Source organism: Gobio gobio (assembly GCF_949357685.1).
Source record: "Gobio gobio genome assembly, chromosome: 12".
Taxonomy (NCBI): domain Eukaryota; kingdom Metazoa; phylum Chordata; class Actinopteri; order Cypriniformes; family Gobionidae; genus Gobio; species Gobio gobio.
In genome coordinates, this window is record NC_137105.1 from 15439986 (window position 1) to 15454225 (window position 14240).

A 14240-nucleotide genomic window follows, 5' to 3' on the forward strand; every position below is an offset into this window, starting at 1 on the left:
CTGTATTGAGCGTACACGTTCAGTTTTTAATTGTAGTGTCTGTTCTATAACTGAACTAAATGATTTTATTACTATAATAATCAAAACGACGGTGGGGGCTGTGCCGCAGTGGGAAAGTGATGTAACCGGGGTTTCACCTAAACAACACTGACTATCGCTAGTTGCTACCCAGGTAAGTTCGAGATTAGTTTGAGCAGACGCTGGTATTTCAGGCTAAAGAAATGTGGATTGGTTTTATAGAGCAGTGTTCATCACCATGGTAACTTACGCTACATGGCTAACCTGCTCCGGATCAGGTTTTATTCTGGTTTAGACAGAATTTAAATAAAGCTATCATTCATGAATGAATGAATGACTGAATGAACAAACGAAAGCAGCACCTGTAGGTTCTGTTAATTTTACTATGAATGCATGGATTCTTTGTTAAAATGTGCTACTTTAACAGAAGTCACACCCACGTCATGTAGAACTTCACAGAAGCCACCAACTAGAACCTACACATACATTTTTTTTCAAACACATGTAAATTCACCAACAGCAGAGCCTCCCTCACACAATCAGAAAAAGGTGGGGAGAGAGAGACAGACGAGAAACAAAGGAGTGATAGGATCTCCAGCCATTACAGACACAGACATGTTCTCACCCTAAGTTTTCAACTAATCCAGTTGAAACTTGCTCTAGGTTTTTCCTCACTCAAAAGAATGTTATTTCTGCAAGATCATTCTAAAAACATTTATGGATATAACAGGATCTAAAGTATAACACTTAAAAATATAGAACGAGAACAAAAATTCCTGACCTGGTAGAGCCAGTGTCTTATGCTTATTTATGTTTCAATTCAGCACTGAATTGAGAAAGCATTTTAAATTAAATTCTTGAATTTTAATTAAGGTAGCAATTCAAATGTAAAATGTAATAAAATAGAATTCAAATTACGGAAGTCCCGATCAAGTTGGCTTATGCCCATGATCTGACCCGAGTCATTGAATATTGAGTATCTACCGATAAAGTCCCGTTCGTATACCTGTATTTTCCTATTGGTCCTATTGGTTGTGCACATATATATATATATATATATATATATATATACACACATACTCATGACATGGGTTACAATGATTTGTCTTATGCATCTACAGCAGACTCTTATATAAGACAGTGAAATAAAGGTTCAGGCTTAGGATAGTAGCCGATCAGTTTACAAAATGCATAATCGGCCCTGATACTGATCGTTTAGCTTGGTACATCCCTAATTAAAATGGATTGAAAATAAAAAGAAATTGAAGTGTTAGTTATTTTAAATAATAGTTTTCATCATCAGTATGAATTACCTAATAAAACATCATACACAACATAAGCCATAAGGAGCATTGCCACAACTTCTTAAAAATTGATTTAAAGTTATCTGAAATGTATCTGTAGTAAGTGTTTTGTGGCGCTGTATTGTTAAATAAAAATCGAAATATTAAAATGAGAATTTGGTTAAGATAAGTTCAGTTAAATAAATTAATTATAAAAAAATATTGCAATCATTTAATGTGAACAACTTCAACAAAATCGAAAAACTGAAGAAAAAAAATCCATTTGGTGACCCTAGTGGCCCTAAGTATGCATAATCATAATTAGATTTTTGTTTTAAATGTTACATTGCTTAAACCTATTTGCTGGGCATATCTTAGATTATGTGCACCTGCTTTATTTAGTCTTTAAATAACTCACTTAAAGAAACACACACTTAAAATAGGCTCATTTTCCAACTCCCCTAGAGTTAAACAGTTGAGTTTTACCGTTTTCGAATCCATTCATCCGATCTCCGGGTCTGGCGGTAGCACTTTTAGCATAGCTTAGCATAGATCATTGAATCTGATTGGACCGTTAGCATCTCGCTCAAAAACGACCAAAGAATTTCGATATTTTTTCCAATTTAAAACTTGACTTCTGTAGGTACATCGTGTACTAAGACCGACAGAAAATGAAAAGTAGCGATTTTTCTAGGCCGATATGGCTAGGAACTATACTTTCATTCCTGCGTAATAATCAAGGAACTTTGCTGCCGTACCATGGGTGCAGCAGGCCCAATATTACTCAGCGCCTGAAAATAGTCCCCAGCACACTCCCTGTGCAAGCAGGTTGTCACGTTAGTTATGTTTACGGAAGTTAGCCTATTTTTAGGCTAATATTTTTTTGGCAGATTCTATTTTCAAAAAAAGTTGAGGGTTCCTTTAACATATTGAGTTACATTATAACTACTATCTTTTTGGGATAAGATACCATGATGTCCAAAACCAACATGTACTATGGGTGATGACATGACATTCTTTGAAGTACCCTGAAGTACTATTTAATACTATGCTAATCATTCAGGACTACATAATATCTAAAAGTACTACAGCATTATCATAGTACTGTCACCGCAGTATCACTGAAACTCTCAAGTGGCATCTATAGCTGGGTTCAGATTCAGATGGATTCAGACACAGTTTGGGTTCGAGAGACAGGCGTGTGGAGCAGCGCTCTGTTTCCTGGAGGCTCCGGTGCAGAATGGAGAATGCCACAGGCTGCATCCGCTCCAAACTTCCTGTCTGAGATGCTGACAAAGAAATTCCTTTTTCTTACTCCCCTCTCCTCAACTAATTTGAGGTCAGCTTTCCCAACCTTTCTAAAGCTCTTTATATTCTTATAATTAAAAATAAATATTAGTTTACTTATTTATAAAAATGAAGTACAGAGATTATTTTACTGATGTCTAGGTTTATTTCAATGGAATTTATGATGCACGCATCTATAGCACATGATCTACTGCAATACTCACATGCAGACAAGACAATCCTATCCTTGATATACAACTATATCAATCATGTTGCCAACTGTAACTTGCTTTGAAAACTAATCCCGGCTGAATAAAAAATTAAATAAATATAAATATTAAACCTACTCAAAATCTGTTCTACAGTAAACAAAAAATACCAGAACATTAACTTTTAGAAATAGTGCAGTATGAGTAAAACAGTGCAGTATGAGTAAAACAATTATGTTATGTTATTCCTTTAAGTTCCCTTTAAATCCTGTGCTATCTGTGATCTGTCTGGTGATTCAGCGAAACGGGCAATCAAATCAAGTGCCACGTTATGTGAAACTGAATGAACTGAAACCACCTTAAGACAAAACATGACCACGTCTTCCAGACACAACGAGGCCAAGATCTTATTTAGATACGATCTGACAGATAAACTAAAATTAGCTCCTACCTGCTCGCTTTCCATGGTCCTCTCCTAAAACCACCTGAGTGCCGACTATCAAATCTTCCGGGATCAAAGTTCAGTTAAGGGAGTGAAAGATTACCTCACACCCTCCTAAAGGATCTCCGCAAGGAAACAAAAGCAATAATTTCCTGCCTTTGACAAGATTTGCCATTACATCCGACTTTAATGTGGGTTTACCTAAAGCAGCCTCAGAAACAACTCAAAACACTAATTAAGAGGTACACAAATTGAAGATGAAACTGTAAATGCAAATGACACATGGTAAGATTTGAAACGGAATTCGAATCGTGTCATGTCTAGGGTTGGGTATTGTTTGGGTTTTTATCGTTACCATTGCCAAACCGATAGTTTTAAAACGGTACCGGTGCCTAAACCGATACTTAAAATAAAACAAAGCCACAAAACTAGGTGGATGAGATTAAAGAATGGCTTTTTATATATATTTTTTATTATTTAAATTGAACAATTTATAACAAGTTTAAAGTATACTTAAATATATAAATATAAATAAATGCAAAACACAATTTACTTAAATTCACAATAAAACTAAAACCACCTAACCCAACTACAACAAGCCTAATTTAACTCTAAATAACAGCAATAACAGCAGTAGTCTGTATTCTTGGTATGCTACAAACCAGCTTCAAGCTTCAGCTTTATTTTGCAGAAATATGACCATATTCTCTGGCGAAATATTTTAGAACGCATCGCCTTATTGTTTCCATGGCGACACGTCATGCTTCTCACATGACACACAGCTGCCACAATAGCGCTGTATGACAACTCAGCTGTATCGTGTTTATTTCATTTTTTATTTTTTAATTAAATATATTCACAAACTTGCTAACTATGTCATGAACTATCTGATATTCTGATTTTCAAATATGTATGAGTGAATGTGTGTTAGTTGATCTATACTGCGTGATGGGCGGCGCCATGTTAGTTTGCCCATCAGAGAATCGGATCTGTCGGATTTACATCACGTAAATTCATTCACGTCTCACAAAATACATGATAGTAAGTGACCGGTGAACTGGGAGAAGAATAGAGTAAACTGTATAGTTACTATATAATGTGTATCTGATATGAATAAAACAAGTAGTCAAGTTATAACTGCCTGAAAGTAGTGATGCACCAAAATGAAAATTCTGGGCCGAAACCGAATATGTAGAATGCACTTGGCCGAAAACCGAAACTGAAGCCGAAAATGGCTTCTTTAAAAAAATATACTATATATATATATATATATATATATATAATTATATATATATATATATATATATATATATATAATTATATATATATATATATATATATATATATATATATATATATATATATATATATATATATATATATATATATATATATATATATATATATATATATATATATATATATATATATATATATATATATATATATATATATATATATATATATATATATATATATATATATATATATATATATATATATATATATATATATATATATATAATATATAATTATATATATATATATAATATATAATTATATATATATATATATATATATATAATATATAATTATATATATATATATATTTATATATATATATATATATATATATATATATATATATATATATATATATATATATATATATATATATATATATATATATATATATATATATATATATATATATATATAAATATATAAAAAATATATATATATATAAAAAAAAAATATATATATATATATATATATATATATATATATATATATATATATATGGTAACGATTCGATTCAATTCGATTCTACGATGCATTGCGATGCATCAAAATTCTACTGCACACAACAAGGCCAATTTTTAATCAGTCATGAGGCAATACAAGCAGTCAGATATTGAACAACAGATTTTATTGGCTGCTATGTGTGTATTATCACTCTCCTGTATCTTTGACATAAATGTCATTAAATAAAATAAAATGTCATTAAATAAAATAACTTGAATGATACAGGGTATTGGATATGGCATTTTCAAACCTGAAAAAGAAAACATAAATCACTGCTTTCAGTGCTTTGAATGAGAAATGTTTCTCTTCTCTGCTTTAGAACCATTTGAAATTAAATAGAGCAATAATAACAGCCAACTTTTTCCAGCAGTGAACATAAGTGTTTTAATTAATCAGTAATCTCCCTCCGCCTCAGCCATCTTGATTGTTGTTGTTGTTATGACCCCGGAAGTAATTGAAACTTCACAACTTTATTGTCCAACTCAAGGCCAGAAAATAAACGATGACATTATCGATTATGGGACTTAGCCGCATCGATGCTAAATCGTGCATGCCCCGCATTGCGATGCATTGCGATGCATTGCCGAATCGATTATTGTTGACACCATATATATATATTTATTAGGGGTGGCACGGGCACACAAAACCCACGGTTCGGTTCGTATCACGGTTTTAGGGTCACAGTTTTCGGTTCTGTATGGTCCTTGTTGTTGTTTTTTTTAATCGTTAACACTCCAGAAATTTGCTTCAGCATATGGTATATATGGCTTAATCATCCACAATTTAGGATACAGTATTAAAAAATTGTTATATCAAGTTGTTTCCTAACTGGCTGTCTACCGAGTCCGACACATTGGTGAAACATTTTTCATGTTAATCATATCAATTTTGATCAGAACAATGCACTGTGGCTTTAATTCAGCTGACCTGATTAACAAATTTCACCATGAAGTGTTCCGTGTGTTTCACAATCACCATATGACATCCAGCGCTGTGAAAAAATAAAATAAAATACACGAAAACACAACACTGCTAGAAGTTTTTGCCCAAACTTCAAAGGCATGTTTAAATTATTTAAAACTAGAAGCATATCTTAACTTTTAAATGTTACATTTATCATGTGAATTACTTATATACAACATGTTATATATGCATGTGTGTATGAGACAGAGGGGAACACGGTCGCATTTGCAGCAGATATATGCTGGCCATCATAAATCAAAGCATGAGACAGACAGGGGTCGGAGGAGAACACCGGAAAATGTGACAGAATGGACTATATTTGTCTGTATTTGCAATACACGAGCCAGTGTGTGTATGCGCAACGGGCACGCGCGGCTCCCGCTCTCCCCACTGCATCTGCCCTGCCTGCTATACGACGCTAGCGTATCCTCCAACAACTCCGGGCAGGCTTCCTTATCTCTCCCACTTGCATTTCTACACGTGACGTGACCTGCAGCACTCCACTTTTACTTTACTGTATGTCCACACACACACACACACACACACACACACACACACACACACACACACACACACACACACACACACACACACACACACACACACACACACACACACACACACACACACACACACACACACACACACACACACACACACACACACACACACACACACACACACACACACACACACACACACACACACACACACACACACACACACACACACACACACACACCTTATTTCGCGCGAAAGGGACACCCACTGTCTGAGGTAACATACGGGCACGAGGATACATTGCATACATTGCGCATGCGTCGAACCGTGCGACGCACACACTCCGAACCGAGACAAGCGAACCGAACGGTTCGGTTTTTTTCCATGTACCGTGCCACCCCTAATATATATATATATAAAGAAATTGCTTGAATTTAATGGATCTGAAATGAAAAAAATCAGGAACCAATAGAATAATCAAACTTTTATTAAGTTACACAAAACCTAAAATATTTTTAACAATAAATATAAATAATAATACCAAATAGGCCTAATATTATTCTTCAAGTTTTATGTTCCATCAAATAAAATAGTTTTTTAACAGTTGTGCAAAAAAAGATCCACAATTATCTGAATAACTGCACACAAAATCACAGAATGGTTCTCATTACGAACATGAGATGCTGCACTGAATAGTCTCTCATTGTTCTCTGGGAAAAATGGCATTTGGGGGGTAAAATATGTGTCTTTTTGGCAGGGTTGCCTGCTAAAACTCGCATTCCTGGGTCTAAATATCACATAATTGGGGTTGCTTCAACCCGCGGACATGAAAAAATATCCCGCGGGAAAACCGCGGACTTGGCAACACTGCTTGGGGCAGATAAATACCTGCATGCAATCCACACAAGCAATTGAAAGCGGCCTTCGTTCGCGCGCCAGTAGTCAAGGGGATTGTCGCTTCTGGCAATGGGTAGTTCAGCTGGATACGTCTCTATTTGTTCTCATACCGGTGACATGCTTAATCTTTGATAGGTAAACGCGTCGCATGATAACAGCTCAACCGTGAGTGAAACCTAAGCGCTTGCGCACGGACGGGAGGGGCGGGTGACATTCATTTTCGGTTTACGTTTTCGGCTGTTTTTTTTATTTCGCCCCGAAACCGATAATGCCATTTTCGTCCGAACATTTTCGGCGGCCGAAATTTTGGTGCACCCCTATCTGAAAGGATTGTTTTTGCTGCTTCCATAGACATCAGTGTGTGTTTTTTGCTAGTACTTATGAGCATTTAAATGTCTGAAACCTAAAATAAACATTATGTGGTTGAAAACACTGAATTGTTGTGATTTGGGACGAGCGCTGAGCGTGTTTGTCTTTGGCTCAGCGCCAGCCAAAGCGCGAAAGCACGTTTGAATTTAAGTGGCACCCAAATCTGCGTTCAGATTCGGTCCGGTACATACCGGTTATATAGGTACCGGGTTTCGGTACCCAACCCTAGTCATGTCATGCCTAAGATAAACATTTCTTTCCTATTAACTTTTATTTTTGGCCATGTGCTAACCTCAAAGCTTTTTAACCTCCATTATGTCCTTACATCACCTCACTTATATATACTACACATTACAATAAAACATTATTTTTAAATTACCTTTACAAAGTTGTCTGGGAAAAGACCTCGTTTCCCGTTGAGGTCTCCTTCCATCCATCCATCCTCATCGATTCGTCGCACATTTCTGATCACGTCTCCAAGCCTGAGGGTCAACTCATCTTCGTGGAGGGCATCATAGTCATACTCCACCACCACCTCAACTGCAAAGAAAGAATCACACTTCAGTCAGCGTGAAACTCATGCTGTGTTCAAGCATTTGATAAACATGGCAGAGAAGCACAGATAAATAAAGGCACTTAAAAAGCATGTACAGAAGAACACAAAGGCCTTTTCACATCAAATACAAACTGTAAAAGCAAAACAAATGTGACCAAAATGAGTCAGAAAGCACATTTCGAGCTACAGGCAAGCAAGTGAAAAATAAAAATTTTGGTCAAATTCGAGGTTCACACAAAAATTTTGTCATTAAGCCTTCGTCTAGCGATCTCAATACTCCAAATAGAAATGAAACATCTTAAAGTATCTTTATTTGCACGTTTTCTGAGAGGAGTACCTTTCCTTTGTCCCTGCAAAATGCAGTATTTCTCTGTTCTCTTCTCGACAACTTGCACTTCCCCTCAGCACAAGTTTGGAATTGTTTTAAAGTGCTGCATTCCAACTTTGTGAATACACTGTAAACCCGAATAAGATGGCAAAACTCAAAAAAATTGAGGCAATCAGTTACATTTTTTTTAACCTAAGAAATTAAACGTTTAAATTAAGCAGAACTTGCAGATTTTTATTTTGTACTCATAAATTTGAATTGCTCTTAAGTCTTAACTTCAAGTACAAGTAAGCTAATTCGCATATTTAATTTAATATTTAATATGTAAATATTTTTAGTAGGAAACTTGGCTAGCCTTAACTAACTAATTCAGAAAATGCTACCTTAATTGGTAACATAATGCTTTGATAGCATTAGCATAGCACTTGCTGAATTAGTACAGCAATGTAGAACATTTAACATACTGCATGTAATCTGTTCTCAAACTAAACTCATGCTCCACTTGTCACCATGATGGTAAGCCCCACAAAAACCCAACATAACAGAAACTCTTCTAAACTAATATGGCAAAACATTAAACACCACTAAATCTCTGACTTAACATTAATCTTGCACAAAAAACATAATATAACACTTCATTTTAGCATTTACTCTCCTCTTTTGAGTGTCATGGCAAAGCATGCTAGGAAATAGAAATCCCAGCCCAGTTTCCGTTTATTAAGTTTGTCTAAATGAAAAGAAACTAGTTCATAAAACTCAAAACACTAAAACAATTCAGATTACTTAAAATATATAAGTTTTGTGAACTCAAAAGAAAAAGAAAGTTCTAAGTACTCATAAAAGTTAATTTGATTGAACTAAGTTGTTTAATTTGAGTTGGCTCTTCTCAAACTAATTAATTATTTTGAGCATTAGGGTTTACAGAGGAGTGAATTCTCGATGGTATGAGTCTGAACCAATGAAATGTGATTTTCAAACTCACGTTGATGTAAACAAAACGAAGCATGCGCACAAACCATGACGGCACACCTCACAGCAATTTCGATAGTATTCGATACAGTATTTCAAAATATCTGTCATGGCGAGTAGTCACGTTAACATCTGTCTATCGGATATGTCTTAAGTGAACATTTGGTTAAATGTTGGGGGAAAACTTTTGATGTGTAACATTATATATGATCCGTGCATTACAGTCGGTCTTAATATATAGGCTGTCCGTTTCATTAATGTTAATCAAACAATTTAAAAAAAAGTTGAATATATATTTTTCCTATAGATATCTGGTTTAGGCAAGTGTGTGCCAACTTTGGTGTTATTTCCAAGGATTTTAAGGTATGGTTGCTACTCTGTGATTTTGTTTTGGAACGATTTTTCTCAAAATTGACTTTGCTGACCCTATCGATTTCAAACAAGCGTAGTTAATTCGTTTAAAATTAAAAAAAAAAAAAAAAAAATTGTGACTAATTTTGCCAGCCTGGGTCACAAATTAAGAAATGATTGGTTTATCAAACCAACAAATTGTCTATTTGCATTTTATGGTACATCCTGAAACTGATATTGTACATTTACAATTTCAAATATATTGATTGTCCTGAAAGGAACAGTTCTCCAAAAAAATGAAAATTCTGTCATCATTTACCCCCGTGTGACTTGGCATTGCATAAGTTGAATTTCTCAGTTGCCACTATAAAAGAGCACAAAAGCACCATAAAGTTACCATACAAGTAGTCCAACATTTATCAATGTCAATGATGAAAACATTAATTTGGGGATAAAATGCTCGTAATGAACTTGACAATTTTGAGTTTGAAATACCAGTTAACCTATGATGTTTTTCTTGATATTCTGTGATTTTTTGGGGGGTTTTTTTGCGTTTAGGGTCAAGAATATATCTCTACAGTGTCAGGTTCTTTGATGATTTGTGAAATGTGTGTACAACATTTCTATTACAACCAGAGGCATCATGCCCATTCAAATGCCCCCTCAGATTTTTGAGCCAAATGGATTTAAATGCAGCTTCCAGAGGGATTTATTTTATTTTTACATTTGATAACTAAGCTTTTGAAGTGTACAATCACACCGGAGTGACGAGAAGTTTCAGTGCGTCACGTATATCAACTGCTAAATTCAAATCTGCGTTCGCGCTTTGGCTGGCTCTGAGCCAGAGCCAGATGGGCTCAGCGCTCGTCTTATATCACAACTGTTCAGTGTTTTCAACCATATAATGTTTATTTTATGTTTCTGTCAGACATTTAAATAGAGATAAGTACTAGCAAAAAATATAGTTTGTAAAGTATATGCGGATGCTTTGGAAGCGGCAAGAACCCTTGAAAGATATCATATTCGACACATTGCATAGGTAACTATAAAGTTTACTTTAAAGGAAATGTATGTGGCCAAAACTGGTACTGCAATCACTTTCAAATTACTGTAGAGGGTGTATCCCCACTTCCCCCCTCCCCCCTGACTCGAGGTTGCCAGATAGGCTGCAGGTTCCGGCAGGAACGTAGGCTGCTACAAGGAGCTTCCAATGGCAAGTGACGAGTCCTACACAGTAAGTTTTTTTTTTCATTGTCACGTTTTTCTGATTCACAATGAGGTCTTTTAGGTTTCGTAAAGTTAGACATTTTTTATCAAAAAAAGTTTGTAGCTGCAGCTGTGGTAACTAGAGCAGAGCTGGCAACCCGGATGCCGAAACACTACTGACTTCTGGATTGGTAGATAAGTGGAGGGTGGCGCTTCAGGCCAAAACACAACATGTCAACATCAACATCAGTTGAGGGCTGCAACTTCACTTTTAAATGACAATATCCTGGCCGGACTACTGTTGTCAGTGATATAAGTATTTGAAATTAACATGATTTCTTAATGTCTAGTGACATATCAGGGCGATTTTATGATTAATTGAAATACATTTCTTCCATACAGTTCCTTTAACCTTAGAATATTGTAGGTACAAAATTAATAGTGCCCCAAAATTGTCAAATTTCTTAGTTTTTAAAGCCATGTCACACAGCCTGGCACTAGGCAATTTGTGAAGAACCACAGATTTTTCGCATGCAGGTGGTTGGGGAATCCGCCCAACATTTTACAGCAAATACATTGCGCCTTCTGTTAAAATTACTTTTTACTGTCATTCGACCAAACTCAGCATACGCTAGGTAGCACAATGGAAGACGTTAGATTTGCAGAACTTCAAATAACAGTCTCTGGTTCGGTTCACAAAATGCCCTGTACAACACCGAGATAAGATGCAGTTTGCCTTGCTTTGTCAGTGCCTATATGCTTTGAATTAGTTTGTTTCTATAAACTACAAAATGCGAGGAAGACTGAATATATGCAGGACATGTTATCCTATATTCTTAATATTCTGGAATAGCAACAGTAAATGTTTTCATAATGTATGCTCTCGTTTCCATAATCAAAAGAATAATCGAATATGATGACATTCCAGTAATTATTTCACTGAAAGCTAGAGTAAAGTTTTATATTAATAATAGTTATTTTTATTTGGGGATTCGTTTTTTTCTACATGAAACACAAGCTTTTCTGTTGTAACTTAAATTTCAATTTCAGGCAGCTGCACAGACCCAAATTTATTTATTTATTTATTTATTTATTTATTTATTTATTTATTTATTTATTTATTTATTTATTTATTTATTTATTTATTTATTTATTTATTTATTTATTTATTTATTTATTTATATATATATATATATATATATATATATATATATATATATATATATATATATATATATATATATATATATATATATATATATATATATATATATATATATATATATATATATATATATAAATAAATATGTTAATAACCGTATTAAGCCATTTAGATATTCAACATAAAATATATAAAAAATATAATTCTAATATAATATAAGTTATTTTTTGTAATGTGTGGGAAAAATTTATGTTAAAGATTTTTTGTTTTTTATAGTGTAATTTTTGGTTAATTGGGTAATCTAATTAGGGAAAATTTAGTGTCTCACCATAACCATCGTAGTCGTACCAAGATTTTTAACCTAACACAGGCGTTAAAACGTTATCTAAAGTTCAACATGGACTTGATTAGTCCAATATTCAAAGAGTGTCCTAATATAGTTGGTTCTGACCCTTAAAGAGTGAATAAACACATGCACCAAGACCAGCAAAGAACCATGTGGAAATCTAGACCTTTACAGCCACCATTGTTTGACCTCTTTTTGGAGCAAAACTTCAAAACGACTGGGCTAATGGCCAGCAGAGCACAGCCTATAAACAATGTTTTACTCAAATATACTAGGTATGTTCATGGGGACAATGGAACAACAGCAGGGATAACTGCATCCAAGCAAAGTGGTGTGGTCAAATTTCGGGACAAACAAAATGACAACGTCAGAGAAATGTGCTTTTCTCCGTTACCTAATCATTACCACGGACACCCAGACACAAACATCTCCCAGCCATTTCCAGAGTCTTTGGAAAGTGGACAGAGTTAGACAATGCGTTAGGAAAAATGGCTAAATATGACTGTGAGAGTTGCATGAGTCTGAGAAGAATGTGATCAGCAGCATTCGCACACAGTACCTCTGTTGACAGAGGTTATTTACACAGCGATGCCAGAGATAGCAGAGACTTCTCATGGAAAACACAGGGAAGAGGTCAGCGTGTCTGAGAGGATCTCATCCCTACCTCAGTTGGTTATGTCTATGCACAGTATTTTTTACAAACAAGTATGTTAAGGTTGTAATCATCAAATTCAATTCCCTGTACAGCCCACATACTCTGAGGCATTATTTTTGGAGTATCTGCTGAGAGAGGCAAAATAAACCGGTTCAGGCAAACATGATGAAGAATCTGTGAAATATGCCCCGTTGACACTGATTTTATCGGAGTAATGTTAGTCACTAGTAGCTGCTGGATGTCCTAATGGATGTTAGCGCTAGGCTGTGTAACTGGCCATAGTTTTGAAAACCTGATCGCAAATAAGATGGATTGCCACAATAAAGCCACAATATGTAATTTTTCGCTGTTAGAGGTCACTTATTCAAAACAAAGGCCTGATGCCTTGATTCCGCAGAGCTTTCCACAGACGACCACTTCCGATTATGCGTATATGGGGTAACCTACCTAATAACCTCAGGTATGATGTCATCGATAGGCGACTCACGGACATGCTCTTATTTCTCTAGATTTAAACATTCTTGGAAACATCTGGGATAATGTACACAAGTCAACAAAATATATAACATTGTTCTAGTGGTTTTTGGATATTTTAATCCAAAAATCTTACATATTATGCCTTTAAAAAAGACAACAATAATAATAATATTAATAAGTTCTGGTTTTGATTTGGGTTTTGACAAGGACATGGTTTTCTTGCTATTAAAAACATGAACGTGGCAAGTATAGCTGTAGATTGCAACTAGGGATGTCAATTTACATAAATTTCCATGATCGATCGTCGTTTAAATTAACGATCAATTAATCGATTAATCATTAGCCTTAATACTGCATATGGGTCTACAGCAGTGGCTTATAGCCGACCGCATGACAGTGTGCGCAAACACTGACA

At 34.9% G+C, this 14240-nt stretch overlaps 1 protein-coding gene across 2 annotated transcripts in view; it reads right to left on the reverse strand.

Moving 5' to 3' along the window:
- Positions 1-14240, reverse strand: part of cd2ap (CD2-associated protein) — an 85610-nt gene that overhangs the window by 51848 nt on the left and 19522 nt on the right. For both annotated transcript variants that reach the window (XM_079831120.1, XM_079831119.1), the window contains exon 2: positions 8155-8315. In XM_079831120.1, the coding sequence (XP_079687246.1) occupies positions 8155-8315 (161 nt within the window). The remainder of the gene's footprint in view (positions 1-8154; positions 8316-14240) is intronic.